This window comes from Hemiscyllium ocellatum, chromosome 47 (assembly GCF_020745735.1).
Source record: "Hemiscyllium ocellatum isolate sHemOce1 chromosome 47, sHemOce1.pat.X.cur, whole genome shotgun sequence".
Taxonomy (NCBI): domain Eukaryota; kingdom Metazoa; phylum Chordata; class Chondrichthyes; order Orectolobiformes; family Hemiscylliidae; genus Hemiscyllium; species Hemiscyllium ocellatum.
The window spans coordinates 15,024,082-15,043,910 of NC_083447.1; the positions used below are offsets into that span (position 1 = coordinate 15,024,082).

The window sequence follows — 19,829 nt, forward strand, 5'->3', positions numbered from 1 at the left end:
GTCTGGTCAGCACGGATGAGTTGGGCCGAAGGGTCTGTTGACGTACTGTACATCTCTATGACTCTATGACATTTGGATAAGTAGATGAATAAGAAAGGTTTGGAGAGATATGGGCCGGGAGCAGGCAGGTGGGACTGGTTTTAGATTGCAATTATGGTCAGCATGGATTGGTTGGGCCGAAGGGCCTGTTTCCATGCTGGATGACTCTCTGACTCTTTGAAATGTTGGCCTCTGTTTCAAAGGGGAATCAAACATAAAAATAGGAAAGGTTTGGCAATCCTATACAAGGCAGTAGTCAGGCCCACAGTTGGAATACAATGAACAGCTGGGGAAAGATAGATTGGATGGGAGGCAGGCCAGTGATGGTACACTCCGCTGATCCTGGGTTAGAGGGATTTTCTAGCGAGGAGAGATTGTGTAGTTTGAACTTGTACTTCCCTTGTACTTCCCTCCACATTCCTGACTAATTTTGAATTCATTTAGATACCTTAATATCCAGCTGATGGACTTTTATTTAATTCCCTCCCAGGGCTCCTGGGTTGGCTCCTCACTAAGTAACAACTGGATTTGGAAATTGTGCTTGTTTGCAAATCCCTTCATGGACACCCAGCCCTGATGACTGCCTCCACTGTGGTAGCACTGTTTGCCTCAAAGTGGGGTGGACACGGGTTCACGTACCCCACTGCGGGGCTGGAGTGTGGAGGTTAAGACTGACTCACAATTGCCGGACCGAGCATGCAGGAGACCAAAGCAGATCGTTGGCTCAGCGAGCACGCCACTGGTGGGATCGCACTGTGCGTTTAAAAACATGCCGTGTTTCCGCCATCGCTGCGCGCTGCTCCTCCAGAGCACGGCGTTGGCCTCAAATCCTGAGAGGATCATTGGGGTCTCTCTTCCCCCCATGACATTTTACTCCACACGTTGCATCCGAAAGGCATTCTGGAGGACCCCACACACCCCTCACTCAAAATCTTCTCCCCCCCTGCCATCTGGCAGAAGATTCCGGGGCATTCAGTCTCTCGTGGCCAGACTGTGCAACAGTTTCTTCCCCCAAGCCATCAGGCTCCTTAACACTGTATCGTCAGACTCTATTCCATCTGCCAGAACAATGTTTTATTAATTATCATTCTTTTATTACACTACAGTTTCTACACTGTGCCTAGCATCTTGACATATCTAGAAGTACAGTGCTATAAAATCTGATTGAAGTGCTATTTTGCACTTCTTATGCAATTTTATGCCACTCTGCATAACACCCTCAGTCCTGGAGGAACGTGGTCTCGTTTTTACTGTATCAGTTGTATCTGGTACAAATGACAAATAGAGCCACTCCTGGCCTGACTCTTAAAATGTGCGTTAGGGTGCCCTGCGGAGTTGCTATCCAAATGCAAGTCTTTTTGCAACAGTTCATGGTCTCTCTCTCTAGGCAAAAATGGGTACTGCAGATGCTGGAGATCTGAGTCAATGTTACAGTAGTGCTGGAAAAGCACAGCAGGTCAGGCAGCACCCAAGGAGCAGGAAAATCGATGTTTCGGGCAAAGAGTTCAGTCATCTCAGATGTAAAGCTTCAATGAAGCAGTTAACAAAGTCAATTCAATGCATGATGGCGTCAAACAGACCGGAAACAGGCCCTTCGGCCCAACTTGCCAATGCTGACCGGGCTTCCTGATTTTGTTGACTTTCCTGCTCCTCAGATGCTGCCTGACCTGCTGCGCTTTTCCAGCACCACTCTAATCTTGACCATGGTCTCTCTCTCTCTGTTGACTGAGAGCAACGGTCCATTTAAAAATGGGAGGTGGGGGGTGGGAGTGTATGGTTTGTGAGGGGAGACGGCTGTTGGGCCGAAGCACTGCTTGGCCAAGAAAAGCAAATGGCTGACTAAAGTTAGGTCTCCATGTTCAACCTTTGATGTTTGCGACGTCTATGTCATAAACACAACCGGGTCAACTTTCGTTGCAGGTTCTGTGACAAGTAGTCGTGTGTTACTGCTGGACAAATGATCTCATCATGAGCTTTGGGGGGATGGTGCCCAGATGAGAATATTTGTCTGCAGCACAGTTAAGTATAGGATGATGTCATTGCCATTATCCACCTTCCAATGTAGTACTTCCAGATGTGTATAATATATATATATATATATATACCTCATTATTCCATATCAGCCAATTTCAGATGTCCAAGCTATTCTTAGTTTTGAAATTACAAAAATGTTTTTAAATTCCTATTTATCTTACTAAAGTCTACAAAATCTGCAATTTCCTACCAGCTTCATGTGTGAGAACTGGCTGTTATGTTCATGATAATAGGATGACATTCAGTGCCAAGATTCACACCTAGGATTGATATGAATGATGCCAGGCACGAGAGGGTATAAATATCGGGATGGCTCAGTGGTTAGCACTGCTGCCTCACAACACCAGGGTCCCGGGTTCGATTCCAGCCTCGGGGGACAGTCTGTGTGGAGTTTGCACATTCTCCCTGTGTTCGGCATGGACTGAAGGGTCTCTTTCTGTCCTGTTTGACTCCAGGTGCAGGTTAGTTCGATTAGTCATGTGGAAATACACAGTAATAGGGTGTGGGTCTGGATGGGGCGCTCTGTGAGAGGGTCTCAGTGTGGCCTTGATAGACCGAATGATCTGCTTCCACACTGTAGGGATTCTAGGATCAGGAAAATTGAACAGATCAGGGCTCTGTTTGACCTCCCTCTTTCTCTGATGTGACCGGTTTAAAATTACAAAGGTCCCTGAGGGAGACACACAGGACTTGCAACACTAGCTGTGTTTCTGTCTCCACAGATGCTGCCAGATCTACTGACTTTCTCCAGCAACATTTGCTGTTTGAACTGAGTGTTTCTCTCGTTCATTCATTCACTTGTTACCTCAGCCCCTGTGAGAGCAAGTTGAGGGTCTGGAGTCACATATAGGGCAGGCTGAATAAGAGAGGCAGATTTCCCTCCCTAAAGGGCATTCATGAACAAATTGGGATTTTATTTTTCACAAAAGAATGATGATAATTTCCGTGGCCATTATTACCATTCAGTCAAACTGACCCATTCCCAAGCTCCCAAATTCATCCATTCCCATGCTGCCTAACCCACCCACTCCCATCATCCCGAACCCACCCACTCCCAAGCTCCCTAACCCTCCCATTCCCATGCTCTCTAACACACCCATTCCCATGCTCCCTAACCCTCCCATTCCCATGCTCTCTAACCCACCCAATCCCATGCTGCCTAACCCACCCATTCCCATCATCCCGAACCCACCCACTCCCAAGCTCCCTAACCCTCCCATTCCCATGCTCCCTAACCCATCCATTCCCATGTTCCCTAACCCATCCATTCCCATTCTCCCTAACCCATCCATTCCCATGCTCCCTAACCCACCCATTCCCATGCTCCCTAACCCATCCATTCCCACGCTCCATAACCCACCCAATCCCATGTTCCCTATCCCACCCATTCCAATTCTGTCCAACTTGCCCTCTCTGGAACTAGTTTAGTTTGCGATTACAGTCCGCATTGACTGATTGGGCTGAAAGGTCTGTTTCCATGCTGTTTGATTAACTGGAACATTGGCCCTTGTCACAAGAATGATGGGGCACAAAACTCAGCCTTGAATATATTCAACAGCCAATGACCATCTCAAAGAAAAGTCTGAGAAGGGCAATTCTTTCTTCTTGAAGTACGCCTTCTGTAAATGGATTGCCATCCAAGAGGTAATGTCCTCTATCTCTCCCCCTTAAACTCTCCACCCCTCCCCCCATGAATTGTACATGCTTCAAAATGGCCACCTCTGACACTCTCCCAAAGGCCCAGGAGTATAGGCCCATCCTGCTCAACCATTCCTCAGAAGACAAACCCCTGTATCCCAGGAAACAGCCAAATTAATCCCCTTTGAACCATATCCGATGTGAGTCTTTTCACCCATTCCACACCCCCCCCACCCCACTCCACTGCTTAAACAAGGAGATCAAAGGTGTACACAGTTCTCAAAGGGCTGTCTCACCATCTCGTGTACTGTTGCAGAAAGACTTCTCTAGCTTTTGTGCTCCATCATCCTTGTGATAAGGGCCAACATTCCAGTTAATCAAACTGCGTGGAAACAGACCCTTCGGCCCAACCCGTCCATGATGACTGTAATCGCAACCCAAACTAGTCCCACTTGCCTGCCCCTGGGCCGTAACCCTCCAAACCTTTCCTCCTCATGTACTTACCCAAATGTCTTAAATGTTGTAATCCACACTTTCTCTGCCTGTTCATTCACACACACGTACCCCTCTGTGCAAAAAAACGTTGGCTCTCATGTCCTTTTTAAATCCTTCCCCTTTCGCCTCAGAAATATAGCCCCTAGGTTTGAATTACTCTACCATAGGGAAAACACCCTTATTCACCATGTCCATGCCCCTCATGATTTTATAAAACTCAATACGGTCGCCCCTCAGCCTCCTGCATTCCAGTGAAAGACGTCCCAGCCTATCCGGTCTATTTTTAAATCTCAAGCCCTCCATTCCCGGCAATGACCTGATAAAGATTTTCCGACCCCTCTCCGGTTGAATAATATCCTTCCTATAACAGGACAACTAGAGCTGCACACTTTACAGGGGAACCTTGATTATCCAGCATCCGGTTAACTGAACTTCAGATCATCCAAACAACATCGCAAGGTCCCAGTGTGTGGCTAACTATGGCACCTATTATCCAGCATTTGATTAACCGAATGAAATACTCAGCGCCCGTTTCCTTTGGATAATCGAGGTTCCTCTGTACTGCAGAAGAGGCCTCGCCAATGTCTGATACAACCTCATCATGCATGCTCATGCTATGTGAGTCACATAAAAGGGTGGCACGGTGGCTCAGTGGTTAGCACTGCTGCCTCACAGCACCAGGGGCCCTGGTTCGATTCCAGCCTTGGGGCAACTGTCTGTGTGGAGTTTGCACATTCTCCCTGTGTCTGCGTAGGTTTCCTCCCACAATCCAAAGACGTGCAGGTCAGGGTGAATTGCCCATGGGGAATTGCCCATAGTGTTAGATGCATTCGTCAGTGGGAGAATGAGTCTGGGCGGTTTATCTTCGGTGGGTCAGTGTGGACTTGTTGGGCCAAAGGGCAGGCTGTAGGGAATCTCATCAAAAGGACCTGCAGACGTTGTGTTAATGGAGAGAGACTACAGAACAAAGGGACCTGACATTCAGCATCCATGTTCAGCAGGTAATAGGGAGTTCCTTGGGAATATTTGCCTTTATTCCAAAGGGAATGGAATATGACGCTAGATAAGGCCTTAGTCAGATCACAGCTAGAATATTGTGAACAGGTTTGGATTCTTTATCGAAGGAAAGATAGACTGGCTTTGGAGGCAATCCAGAGAGGCTTCACTGGGCTGAGACCAGGAAAGGTTGAGTCAGTTGGGCCTGGATTCATTGGAGTTTCGAAGATTGAGAGTAGAACTTACTGAAACATACAAGATTCTGAGGCAATTTTACAGAGTAGACACAGATTGGTTCCCCCTGTGGGAGAGCGTGGCGCTGGAAAAGCACAGCAGGTCAGGCAGCATCCTGAGGGTCGACATTTCAGGCATCCGCCCTTCATCAGGAATGCTGGGGGGAGAAGGGGACTGAGAGATAAATAGGAGGGTGAGGGAGGGGGGGCAAGGTAGCTTGGAAAGCAATAGGTAGATGCAGGTGGGGGGTGATGGTGATGGGTCAGAGGGTACGGTGGAGGGGATAGGTGGGAAGGAAGATGGACGAGTAGGACAGTTGAAGAGGGCAGTGCCGAGTTGGAGGGTTGGATCTGGGACGAGGTGGGGGGAGGGGAGATGAGGAAACTGGTGAAATTGATATTGATGCCGTGTGATTGGAGGGTCTCAGGGTGGAAGATGAAGCATTCTTCCTCCAGACATCGGGTGGCTTGGATTTAGTGGTGGAGGAGGCCCAGGACGTGGTGAAGGTTAGGAATAGGATCAGAGTTAGGAAAAGGATTAGGATTATGGCTGTGGATAGAGTTTGGGATGGGGTTAGGATTAAGGTTAGGGATTACAGTTAGGGTTCGGAATAAGTTCAGAAATAGGGTTACGTTTAGAGATAAGTATAGGGAAAGGGATAGGGTTAGGATTAGTGATAACATTAGGATTAGTGTTCGGGATAGGGTTAGGGTCTGCATTAGTTTTAGGGAGAGGGTAAGAGTTAGGGATTGGGTTATGGTTAGGGTAGTGTTCAGGATAGGGTTAGGGTTTGAGTTACTTTTAGGGATAGGGTTTGGATTAGTTTTAGGGAGAGGGTTTGGTTTAGGGATTGGGTTCGGGATTGGGTTAGGGTTAGGGTTAGGGTTAGGGTTAGGGTTTGGTTAGGGTTAAGGTTTGGTTAGGGATAGGGTCAGGGTTTTGGTTTTTTTTTTGCTTTTTTTTAAATTTTTCTTTCTCCCCACATTACCGCCTGACAGTGGTAGTGCTTGTATTTTCCCCAGCCCCCATGTTGTGTGTGTGCAGGTGTGAGACACAGTGAAAGACAACAGATGGATAATCTTTCTTCAGTTTCCACCACCAGGAAGAAAGGAAACACCCGAGTGGCCAGTGACAAGCAGTGCCCTTCACATCAAAGGGCAATGTTGTGTGATCAAACAGTGAAGGGGAGGGCAAGGGATTAAATCAAAATACATTGGAGGAGGAAATAATGCACTCCACTCCCTGCGGCGCCCACCTCTCCCTGAAAATCTTGAGGGTGTTGGTGAACACAGCATGATCCTTCTCCAGGGGCACCTGTTTATAACTGTCAGCTCCCTGATTGGACGAGGATAACATCCTGGTAACTCATATTCTCTGATGTCTTCCTGGCTGATCTCGCTCCAATCACTACATTCCCTGACTCCAAGGACATAAGCTGTTTTTTTCTCTCTCTCTCTGTGTTTTGTATCTCCTCCTGGGCCGTGTTAGCAATGGGTCAGGTTTCTCCAACTCTGCCCCCGGGTACAGGCGGCGTGTGACGCCCTGTAGCTCTCTGCTTGCGCCCAGGTCATCTCGGGTGAAATTTATCCTCCCCTTCAGACGGCGAAGGCATTGAGGTGGCGACATCTGGCACGGAACACCTCAGATCCCGAGGTATCTCTGAGCCTGATGGAGAGGGCAAACCCATCGAGAACATTGGGACAGGCAGTTGAGGAGCCTGGCTGGTTTTGCTCCCGCGTCATTTGTGGGTTTGCAGCTTTCAAGTCGGCCAGGGACTTGCTCAGAGCAATAGCACCTACCCCCACTTTATATACCACCGGACCTGACCCCTCATTGACCATAATTCTTAGCCATGCAGGGCCATTCCCATGATTCCTCCACCCCTGAAGTAAACCTGCCTCTCTCGCCAAACATCTAACATCAGCGATCCTGATGCTGTTTCCCCCAGCTACGGGAATACCAGATTTAACCCGGTGAAGAATCTTCTCCCCATGAGCAACTCTGCTGGAGCTATTCCTGCAGTTGTATGCTCCGACAATCAGATAGGAACAGGAACAGTTTGGTTCGAGTGAAGTCATTGGCTGTTTCTTTAATCTGCCTTCAAAGTTCGGCCTGCTCTTTCTGCCAGGCCATTGGATCACGGATGGTATGGAGCTGTCCTTACACATGACCAGCACTTATGGAAGTCTGTGTATTGCAAAAGATGTGTGCAGCTTTACTATCGACGTCCCTGTTCATGACAAATGAACACTATGCACGACCAGCCATTTTGAGTGGATGTCCACAATGACTAAGAATGCTGAGCCCATGAAAGGACCTGCACAGTCGATGTGTAACCGAGTCCAGGGTGTACCCAGCCATTCCCAGGGAGCTGCTGATGATGATTTTTGTCCTTGTTGGCACTCTGGGCACTGCCTCACCAACAAGGCTGTGTCAGCACTCAATCCTGGCCATCAGACGTAACGCCTCACCAACATCTCCATTTTGGAAACCCCTGGATGATCCTGGTGGAGTTCAGCCAGTATCTGGCAGCGACCTTTGCTCAGGACAATCACTCCGGCTCCACATAATAAAGTGCCGTCCTCCCCTGTGATCTGGTCTCCCTGGGTCCGAAAATGTCTCCATTCTGGTGATGACGGCCCTTTGGTTTCCCCCATCGCCACCAGCTGCTTCAGTGGTGCCAGGACCAGATCTCTCGGCGTCCAAACTCTGAGATTGTCAGCTGTGCCTGGGAGCATGGCAGTACCACCCATGGTATATCTGCCTGGGAGAAGGCAGCTCAATACATACACTTTGCTACTGAGCCTCCTGGACGCTGTTGCAATTTGGTGAATTTTGAGGAGAGTTGTCGCTCAGGTTGAGGTTCTAGTTGTAGGTTTGCTCTCTGAGCTGGAAGGTTTGGTTTCAGACGTTTCGTCACCATACTAAGTACTTTGGTGGGCCTCTTGGCAAAGCTTCATTCAGAGGCCCACTGAAGATGTTAACCTAGGATGGTGACGAAACGTCTGAAAATGAACTTTCCAGCTCAGCGAGCAAACCTACACCCAGAATGTTCCAATTTGTAATTGTATGGACATAGTATGAGAGCCCACCGCTGAATTTGAAGCTGTAGGCAGTACTGCCTTGTCCTGTTTAAGCAGACCTAGCATGGGTTTGTGGTCGTTATTATTACAACTTTATGTCTGTAAAGTTATTGGTGAAACATCCAGACTTCAACTATGACTGCCAGCCCTTCCTTCTCCATCTCAGTGCAATTACGCTCTGCGTCAGCTAAACTCCTGGAACCATACTCTATCGGGCATTCCTCTCCATTGGGCCACCTATGAGCTAATACCACCCTGTGCAGGACGAGAAAACATCACATGTCAATACCTGATCTCGCTTGGGACCATGGTGTGACAACAGTTTTGAGGATGATAGCTGTCTCTTCCCTTCCCTGAAAGCTCTGGCTTGACTATGCGACCATTTCCAAAGCTGACCCTTTTTTTAGGAGTTGACACACAGGGTGCCAGGATGGAGGCCGGGTTATGTCTGAACTTCCTACAATAATTCACCAACCCAAGGAAAGGCCTATGCTCCAGTACAGACATGGGAGCCAGGGCACCTTTGGTTGCCTTCACTTTATCTTCCAACAGGTGTAAACCTTGTCTTAGTGACTCTGTAGCCCAAGTACGTCACTCTGGGCGCCTGGGACACATTCTTCCCTTCTCAGGTGTATGCCCAGCTTGGAGAAAAATCTCAGGACGACGTTAAAGCTCCCCAAGTGATTTTTTTATTGATCTTCCCTGTTATTAGCACATCGTCTAGATAAATGGCACCCTGGGCTAGACCATGTAAAATGTTCTCCACCGTTCACTGAAATATGGTACAGACTGATGATACCCCAGATGGCGGCCTCGTATATCGGTAAAAACCCTGATGGGTATTAAATATAGCATACTTCTGGGAATCCTCATTGAACTGTAAATGGAAGAACACGTGACTCATGTCCAGCATTGTCAAGGATAGCCCTCCCTGCTGGCTTTGTGTAAAAATCCTCGATGTGAAGGAGAGGGTATTTATCCAGCTGCAAGAAACGGTTTAAAATCCCCACAAAGGAGAACCGACCCAACAGACTTCACAAACTGTCCATTCCACAGACCTGGACTGGGTTTGATGATAGCTGCGCTTTCTAGCCCCTTGATTTCTGCCTCTACTTTTGCTCTGGACTGTGGGAGGAAACTGGAGCAAACCCACACAGACACGGGGAGAACGTGCAAACTCCACATAGACAGTCGCCCGAGGCTGGGATCGAACCTGGGTCCCTGGGGTACTGGTGCGAACCATTGAGCCACCCATTTAGCTCTACAATTGGCCTTCACTGTTTCAGAAAATACTTGCTCAATCGCATGGCCAATTACAGATAACCACCAGCCAGCTTGTTCTGCATTTGCACTCTCGTCACTTGGTTACTCACTGGGAACACCAGCATTTATTTCCCATTCACTGATTGTCCGCGAGAAGGTGGTGGTGAGCTACCTGATTAGAATCCCTCCAGTGTGGAAATAGGCCATTTGGCCCAACAAGTCCACACTGACCCGCCAAAGAGTAACGCACCCAGACCCATTTACCCCTAAACGATGTACCTAACAGTATGGGCAAGTTGGCATGGCCAATTCACCTAACCTGCACGTCTTTAGATTGTGGGAGGAAACCCACACAGACCCAGGGAGAACACGCAAACTCCACACAGACAGTCGCCCGAGGCTGGAATCGAACCTGGATCCCTGGCGTGGCGAGGTAGCAGTGCTAACCATTGAGCTACCCTGTTTGAAACTCAACAGTCCGTGCTGTCTGGGGGGTGGGGGGCGGGTTCCAGGATTTTGACTCAGTGAGAGTGAAGGAGCAATCATCAATCTCCATGTCAGCATGGAGTGTGGCTTGGAAGGGGGTTTGTTCCCCCTGTGCCTGTCACCTTGTCCCTTCCAGAGGTTGTGGGTGGGGGAGGTACTGTCGAAGGTGGGTTGTCGCGTTGCTTCTCAGTGATGGGTGCGCTCTGAGCGCCGGTGGTGGGGCGTGAACGTTTAAGAATGGGGAGCCCATTAAGCAGGGTCAGGAGGTGTGGCGCTGGAAAAGCACAGCTGGTTGGGCAGCATCTGAGGAACAGGAGAGCCACCTTTTCAAGCAGAAGCCCTTGGTCAGCCCATGGAGTGGGCAATGCTGAGCTGGGTGGGGCTGAAACATGGGCAGATGAGCTCATTGGGAAGACACACGCCAGTACTGACACAAGGGCCGAATGGGCCTGTTTCCAGGCCACTCTCGGGAGGGGGGGCGGCTGGAGGCTGTTGGTGGAAGGTGATGGTTAGTGGTATTATCACTGGGCTGCTAACCCAGGGACCCAGGGAATGCTCTCAGGATGGAAGTTCAAATCTGACTACAGCATTTGAATTCAGTTTTAAAAAGTCTGGAACTGAAGAGTTCAAATGGACGTGAATTCAGTGCTGATTTGTTGGGGAAAACCCACTCGTGCCCCTTCAGGGAGAGAAATACGCCAACCTCACCTGGTCTGGCCTACATGTGACTCCAGACTCACAAGCAATGTGGTTGACTCTTAACTGCCCTCTGGGCGATAATTAGGGAAGGCCAACAAATGTTGGGCCCAGCCAGCAACACACTCATCCCGTGAATGAGTTTTAAGGAATCTCAATGAACATTCATCTTAGGAACACAGATTTATTTCACTTTGGAATCCTGGCCCCTCAAATGAGCTCAGAAAGGCCTTAGCATTTCCACAGCCCTGCTTTGTGACTCAGTGAAGTTTCAAACTTGAAAGGTGTGGTGCTGAAAAAGCACAGCCCCTCATCAGGAAGGGCTCGAAACGTCGTCTCTCCTGCTCCTCGGATGTCGCCTGACCGGACCTTCTGGACTCTGATCTCCAGCATCGGCCGTCCTCGACCTCTCACCCTCTCCCAGAAGTTTCAAACTGCCCTATTGGGTGACTGACCTGAACCTCTGACCTTTGACCTTCCACGCCACCTTTGCATCCAGGAGGATCGCAGGTAGTCAGCTGGTCTCCCTGCTCTCGGAGAGATGTTGCTAAACGCGAGAGGGTTCAGAAAAGATTTACAAGGATGGTGACAGGATTGGAGAGGTTGAACAGGCTAGGGGTTGTTTTCCCTGGAGCGTCAGAGGCTGAGGGGTTGATAAAATCATGAGGGGCATGGATAAGATAAATAGACAAGATCTTTTTCCGAGGTTAGGGGAGTCCAGAACTAGAGGGTTAGGGTGGGGGGGAATAGTTATAAGAGACCTAAGGGGCAACTTTTTCACCCAGAGGGTGGTACGTGTATGGAATGAGCTGCCAGAGGAAGTGATGGAGGCTGGTACAATTACAGCATTTAAGAGGCATTTGGATGGGTATATGAAGATGAAGGGTTTGGAGGGATATAGGCCAAGTGCTGGCAAATAGAAATAGATGAATTTTGGATATCTGGTCGGCATGGATGAGTTGGACAGAAGGGTCTGATCAAGTGATGTACATCTCTATGACCGACTCCCACTGTCCCTCAGTCTGAAGACCAGCAGCCCTCAGTACATGTGAAGCCCAGGGACAATAACGAGGTGAAGTGTGTAGAAAGTCGGGGTGGGGAAAGGCTTGAGACAGCTCTCCCTTGTTCCATTGCAGCACTGCACCTGTAAGGGTTAACATGCAGGGGTGTTTGGGAAATACACTCTCTCTCTCTCTCACACACACACACATAGTTATTCCGCCCTGATAGAAACAGCCAGTCAGTGATTGCTGCTTCCTCTCCCTCTCTCGGTTAGCCCGGGTCGGCTAGTGCACGGGAGAGAGCTACAGAAGGACACAGCTGGTTCCGGGTTTACTCAATACCGGGAAACGGCGGCGGAGAGAGAGAGAGTGTGATCGTGGGAAAGACAGAGAGACACACGGGAGAGAGAGAGAGAGAGAAAGCAATAGAGGGAGAGAGAGAAAGCAGAGGGAGAGAGAGAAAGACACACGGGAGAGAGAGAGTGAGAAAGCAATAGAGGGGGAGAGAGAAAGCAAAGAGGGAGAGAGAGAAAGATACACGGAGAGAGAGAGAGAAAGCAATAGAGGGAGAGAGAGAAAGACACACGGGAGAGAGAGAGAGAGTGAGAAAGCAATAGAGAGAGAGAGAAAGCAAAGAGGGAGAGAGAGACACACACGGGAGAGAGAGAGAGAGTGAGAAAGCAATAGAGAGAGAGAGAAAGCAAAGAGGGAGAGAGAGACACACACGGGGAAGGGAGAGACCGAGTAAGGCACAGGAGAGAAGGAAAGACATAGGGGAAAGAGAGAGAGAGATTGGGAGGGGGGAGGCACAGGGGAAAGAGAGAGAGAAACTGGAGACAGAGGGAAAGACATAGGAGAGTGAGAGAAAAAGACACAGGGGAGAGAGAGTGTGTGAGAAATACAGGAGAGAGAGAAAGATAGGGGAGAGAGTGTGACAGAGGCAACAGAGAGAGAAAGACGAGAGAGAGTGTGAGAAAGACATAAGGGAGAGAGACAGAGAGAGAGAGAAAGAGTGGGAGACGAGTGAGAGAGAGGGGGGACAAAAACAATAGTGAGAGACGAACAAAATAAAAGAGAGAGAGGGAGACCGCAAGAGAGTAGAGCAGAGCGAGAGAAACACCGAGATAAACAGAGAGCGAGTGCAGAGACAGAGCCAGCATCTGGTTAACATCCAGATCAGGGCAAGTCAGGGGAAACCCCTCCAACCCCCTCCTCCTGCCTTGAGCAACCCGACCAGGCTGCATTGGGAGGGTGGAGGGGGCAGGGCCTTTAGAAGCTGCTCCCACCTCCCCTCCTTCTCCCTCCCCTCCCCTCTCTCTCTCTCTCTCTCTGGGTCTATTGTGGAACTCAGGTTATCGCGGTTTGCAGCTGATGCACGGGAGATTGAGAGTGTGTGTGTGGGACTTTCACGATGATCAGCTCGGATGGGAGTGGACCGCTTTTTTGATTTCCTGATCCTGGGAGAGAGGGGAGGGTGGGGGTGGAGAGGGGGGGTGTGTGGAGGCGAGAGGTGTCCATCTGTTTACTAGTAAAAGCTGACCTAATCAGAAAGGTGTGGATGCTAATACGGGGGAGGAGAGGGAAGGGGGGACGTTTCTCTGGCTTCCCTCTCTCTCTCTCTTTCTCTCTCCCCACCCTCCCTCACGCTCTCTCCCTCTCTCCCACCCTCCCTTCTAAGGTTTTAATCATCATTCATTTGGAAAAGTGACACCACCGCTTCTGGATGGACAAGGCAAACGGACAGAGGATGGCAGATGCAACACCGATTACATCTCCAGTGTCGACAGCGCGGCTTCGCATCGACTCGCTTTTCAATTGGAAATTGTGACCTTACAATTTCAACACAGAGAGAGAGAGAGAAACCCTACACACACACACACACACACACAGATGTATCAATGATCAACAGAGACACAGAGAGAGTGCGTGCGTGAAAGAATCATCCTCCAATTTCTGGGGATTTTAAGATTGTCAAAAAAAAATCTACATCGGCAAAAAAAAATTCATCTGGCAAAATCCTGCGACCGTGTGCTCACAATAAAGGCTGCTTTTAAAAAAAAGAGACACACAAGAGAGACAAGACTAGCTATAAACACGCTGGCTGATGGCACAAAGGGTAGGTATGGGAGCGACAGCCCGCTACCCCGGGCGAATTTGATCGCCTTAGCCGCCCGCAGTGTCCCGCTTGTCGGCCTGGACAGGCAGGAAGGCCCGCTGTGGTTGTGCTCTTGGCTTATTGTATCTCCGCTGTACTATCCGTCTCTTTTATTTGATGTTACAAGGCACAGATTTCTTCTTTTGTGAAGTCATGTTAAAGACGGCCGCTTGTTTGTAGTATTGCTGGATTTATGCGTGTGTGTGTGTGTGTGTGTATGTTCCCCAACACTTCCCCCCTCTGTCTCTGGTGATTTGATGGTTTTTATGTGGGTTTCCGAGTCTGCCCGGGATATTTCGAATGTTAATTTTGTGATGTACATTTTGGGTTTATTTTCCCCCCAAAATATTCTGCTGTCTCTCTCGCTTTCTCTGTACTGCGCGATCCCACAAAGGGACACTCTGCAGTTTGAGAAAATGAGATTGAATTTAATTTAAACCCTTTAGGCAATAGAATCACAGCCGAGCCTACTTGTAAGTCTCAGATACAACTGTACATATCCAATGTAACCCTAATCTGGCAGTGTCTTTGTAACATAGTTAATGGCACTTTAACTTATTTGGGTTGTTGTTGGTGGTGGTGGTGGTTCAAACCCTGTATTTAAGTTAATTATTTGCCTTGGGAGTGTTTGAATTGTATGTTTCTTCTGACACCCCCTCTCCCCAGCCCAGCCCCCCCAACCCCAGTCCATTTTGAAGGTTACAAAGTGGGGGTGCATTGAAAACATTCCCCCCACCCACCCCCTTCTCCCGCCCCTCCAAATTCTAAACCAAACTCCCCGCTGCCCAAAATACTGTCCTGTTGCAGGCAGAAGGTGCGGGCGTTGAACCGTCTGGTGGAAGTCTCGCTGGAAACCCTCTGGACTTGAGTTTCTCTTGCACTCCGGTGCAGTGGGTGTTGTACAAAGTTCCGGAGATGTTTGAAGAACAAAGTGAGGGTCGATTGTGGTTTGCTCTCCTGAGAGTGTGTATGTTTCTTGTATTTGTTTTGTATGTGTATATTTTGTCTGCTACAGGGTCTGAGTGTTTTCGTGTTTATTTTATTTGTTTTGTATGTGTATATTTTGTCTGCTACAGGGTCTGAGTGTTTTCGTTTAAATCATGTGTGTTTTAAAATAAATCCTAATTTCACCCCACCCCACCCCTTTTTTTCACCCCCATTTTAACTTTCCCCTTCTGACTTTATTTCTCCAGTATGATGAGCTGTCCCATTATGGGATAGATGGGGTGTCGATGGCGAGTTATGGAGATTCACATGCCTCTCGGAATCTGGGTCACCATCTGAACCACGGCCCCGGCATTCATGCACAACACTACCCGCCTGGAAGCGCATCTCACCGGGCGCCGCTACCTGGGAGCTTGGGCAACAGCATCAACGACGGCTTGAAGAGGGAAAAGGATACCATATACGGGTAGGCTACCCTCCTTCTCATGCACACACACAAAATAGTTTTGGACATAAGGGTTAGGGGGTTGGGGGGAGAGAGAGAGAAGATATTTTTCTCTCTTTAAGAATATCAATCATATTGTGTGTGAGGGGAGAGATCAGATTGTGCTGGGATACAGAGAGAGAGAGAAACTGGTAACGTGAGAGGAGTTTGTCAAACTTTTTTAATTGCAGAAGCAAAAACAGACAGAGAGCAAATACATTTGCAGAAAGGGGGGGGGGGGGTAAATCCACACAGATGGAGGGTGCGATGAGGCAAGAGTTGGGAAGCGAGTCTTCGAAAAATGTCACAGAGCGGAGAACGGTCGGTGAGGGGACTCCCCTGTTCGTACTCAACCTTAACGTGGGGAACATTCTGATGTCGAGGGTCAGATGTCTGTTGAGGGTAAAAGTGAAGTTTAAAAGTTGAATCGAGGACTGTACGTTTTTTTTAGGGGCGTCGGATCAAATTGTAGTCCTCTGCAGTTTGGAGTTTTCCGCAAAACTTTTCACCTTCCCAAACTCCCCAAAAAATGTGCTTTTGGATCGTCTACTGGGACGATCAGGGGTACCCTCAGCCGGGGTCTCAGTCGCTCTAGCCCAGAATTTAAAAAGAGTAAATTGTCAAATCGCCAACCCTAGATGAGAGTAAATATTTTATACAATGCTGGAATGTCTAACACCCAAACCCCCCCTGTGCAGTGAGGGTAAACATTATCCTCAATATCACCCTGTGGTCTCTCCATCCCCAGCTCCAATGTACTTATCGTGGTCGATTTTGCTTCCCCCAAGTTCGTATTCTGTTTTGAAGAGTTGCATATTTGCCTTTATTATTTGAGAACTGATGTCAAAAATCTGGGAACGGCGAGGGGGAACCTCTTTCTCCCCCTTTCTCTGGGGATTTTTTGACACTGAAAGGGAGTCAGGGATTGAGCGCGGGCTGGATTGAGTAAGGGACTGAGCCATTGTATTCTAAAGATAATCTTTTGAAATCTCCCTTTTTTTAAAAAAGAAAATCTAACTCGCAGTATCTGATGTGGTTTATAAAGATCTGAACATCAAGAGTCAGGAGAGATCAGAGATAACAGAATTTCAATTCTCCTACGACCTTGTTATTAACAAACAGAGAGATACATTTCACACCAATTTCTCCCGAGTTTATACACATACTGGGGAAAAAAAGGAAACATACAAACTTTTTGACAAAATATACTTTTGCAGCAATTCTTCAACTCTGCACGATTTGAGTGACAATCAAAAATAGAAATTGCTGGAAAAACTCAACACAATTTAAGCGTGTGCGCAGATAAAGTATGTTAGTTGACTCACTGAAATATTTTGGCAAAATATATATTTTCCAGCAACTCTTACGATCTGCGCGACACAATTCAGTGTGTGTGGATAATGTTTCAGATTACTCGCTGAAATTTTAAAAATTCTCTTGTCCGGTATTTATTATCTATGCAGGGTTAATTATTTACAGTGCAGATTAAATTGTGCTGTAAAAAAACCCCACACTTCCAAAAAAAAATAATCTGGAACTGACTCACTCCAATCTCAAAGACTGGTTCAGGTGAACGGGTTGGAGGAGGGAATCCAGGTTAGATCCGATTGATTCAGACTCTCTTTTACCTGTCCAAATGAGAGGGTGGGGGCAAATGATCTGAAAATTTCTCCCCATTCCAACTCCTCTGCATGAATAGAATAAATGGTGCTTAAAGCCAAGTGTCTGAGAGTTAATGCTGTTACAAAGGCAGAATTTCCACCTATTTTACAGCGATGTGTTAATCTCCACTCACCCACCGCTGTTGCTCTAAGACTTGAGTATTTTACAAGCTAGTTTTGTACACGATAACACCTCTCAAACTGCCCACATTTTGAAACCAATAGATTTCCCCCTCCAAGTATTTTAAACTGCTGGAGAATTTGAGCAATGCTTTCTGCATTTGGGCCGGTGACTTTTTTTTAAAGGCACCAGGCTGTTTTTTTTAAACAAAAAAAAATAAAAATAAAAACAGCTGCTATTTTTTCCGGGGGATTTTTGTTTTTGGCTCCAGAGTCCGTGACTCTGAACAAGGCGCGAGTTACTTAACTGGGAGCGTCAGGCAGACTCATTCCTGTTTCACATGTTCTGTTAAAATGTTAAATCATAATTGCAGTGTGGAGGGCGAGGGTTAACGGGAACTGTGTGCTAATCACACAAAAATGTACTTAGCGCCCAATACTTGTGTGTATTTAATGAGCTGATCTTTTAGACTGCGCGGTCAGTTGACAGATTTCACGCACTCTCTAGTTTTCAGTTGTGTTTTTTTTAAAAAAAGTTATTTCATTTTAAGGTTATTTCTTTTCCCCCCCTAAGCATTTCATATTCTTTTCCTCTCGTGCTCCAACAAGGAAATTAAACGCCGTGATAAAAACGCGGCAATCTCTAATGCAAAGCTAAACTCGTTATACAGGCATTTAGCCAATGCTCTCAAATAAATGGATATGTGTTGCGGAATGAGTCCCACTGCTTAAATTTGTCAGGTTGTAAAGAATAGACTAACATGCACCAATATTTTAAACATTGAATGTGCACCAACTGTATATCGTATCTAAAGCACTTTATACGTATATAAAACGTGTGGGTGCACATAGAAAAGAATATATTTACCATTTGCTCTTTCTGTCTTCTGTATTCTCTCGCTCGGCTGTTTTGCAACAGCGGATATGCTGGTATTTTAGATTTTATAATTACGTGTACTATACATTATTTCAACAGCAAAAAAAACCCCCTGTTGTTAAAAAATGATTATTTTTCCAGAATAGCTAAAATTTATCTTCTTGTTTGTATTGTAAATGATGCACAGTAGAGAATTGACTTCACTTGGGCATGTCTATTTTTCTGACTTTATTTAGCCTTTAATAGAAGTATCCCTGTCACCCAACTGTTAATTTTCTCACTTATAAATATGTGTCTATTTACTTCGGACCCCCCTATTCGCTGCTGGTTTTTGTTCACGTTTTTAAAAAGAGATCAGTTTCTCAATTGCAAATTATTTTTTTAAAAAGGGAACATTTCGGTTCCTTTTTAGCTCAGTTTAGGAGGTGAATTTTTAAAAAAATTGTTTTTAATTCGGCGTTCATATTTTTGATCATTCAATCTCTCTCTCTTCCCCTTTCCCTCCCAAATTAAACAGACATCCTCTGTTCCCTTTGCTGGCCTTGGTCTTTGAGAAGTGCGAACTAGCGACATGTACTCCCAGGGACTGCGGGATGGCAGGGGGAGACGTGTGCTCCTCAGATTCATTCAACGAAGACATCGCCGTGTTTGCTAAACAGGTTTGGAGAGAGGGAGGGGGGATGATCATTTTGGGATTGGGGCGAACTCAAGGGGGACAGCGTGCAAGAGAGCGAGGTTAGAGACAAGTTCAGTTGCCAGGGAATTTCTAACAACAGTGCACTGCACAATATGGGTGCAATAATATATTTTTAAAAAGAAGGGGGGGGGGTGAATGCATTCGAGGTTACTGGTTTCAAATCAACCACAAATCTACCCAAACCAAACAGAGATCTTTTGAAAACAACCCCCCCTCCCCCTTTTTTTGGTGTTGTAAACATATCGGGTTTGCACCGCTCCAGATAACCAAAAACAGTATGAAATCTTTCTGATTAATTTTCGGCTTGCACTCGTCTCCAGGACTAATTTAATCGCGACGGATGTTCACAAAAGCGTCAATTTCAACTCAAAAATCAGATTGAAATGGGTTTAATTTCACTTGGGAGAAGGGGGATGTCTCACATCCATCTGATGGTCCATGGGGCAAGGATGGGATAGAGAGGGTTTCCACTCTATTCCCTTCCACTCAGATCCCCTCGCCCCCTTGGAAAGCAAGCTCTCTGTATCGCTAGCTGGGAGAGACTTGAGCTACTGCAGAAAGCGAAAGGGGGTCAGGATGGTCTCTGACAGAGAGTAGGAGAAGAGGCACAAATTGCAGGAGGTCCCCACAGTAAATTCTGGCCGGGTGATTTCCCTACTTTCCCAAAACACAAACCGGGTTCTAGGCAAATCCGAAATTATGAAAGGGTTCCTCTGGGGAAGAAGCCTTTCAGGCTGAGATTATTTAGCTCAGTGACTCCATGACTGGGAAACTGCAAGATTAGAGAGTAGACTGTGTATGTGTGTGAGAGAGAGAGGCCGTGTAGCCTTTGAATGGGTAGATGGTGTTGGTGTTTAGACTGGGAGCATGTGTAACCAGAGGGTGTAGAGACTGTCGATATGATGTTCCGTCTTTTTGTACATGT

The 19,829-nt window shown here is 47.3% G+C and overlaps 1 protein-coding gene across 8 annotated transcripts in view; it reads left to right on the forward strand.

Moving 5' to 3' along the window:
- LOC132836786 (homeobox protein Meis1-like) overlaps window positions 1-19,829 on the forward strand; it is a 407,589-nt gene that overhangs the window by 89,620 nt on the left and 298,140 nt on the right. For 3 of the 8 annotated variants that reach the window (XM_060856248.1, XM_060856254.1, XM_060856255.1), the window contains exons 2-3: window positions 15,314-15,531; window positions 18,725-18,866. In XM_060856248.1, coding sequence (XP_060712231.1) covers window positions 15,314-15,531; window positions 18,725-18,866 — 360 coding nt within the window. Of the gene's footprint in view, window positions 1-13,480; window positions 14,082-14,503; window positions 14,594-14,943; window positions 15,088-15,313; window positions 15,532-18,724; window positions 18,867-19,829 lie in introns of those variants that run through there. The other 5 variants (XM_060856249.1, XM_060856256.1, XM_060856252.1 and 2 more) reach the window with 4 other exon arrangements.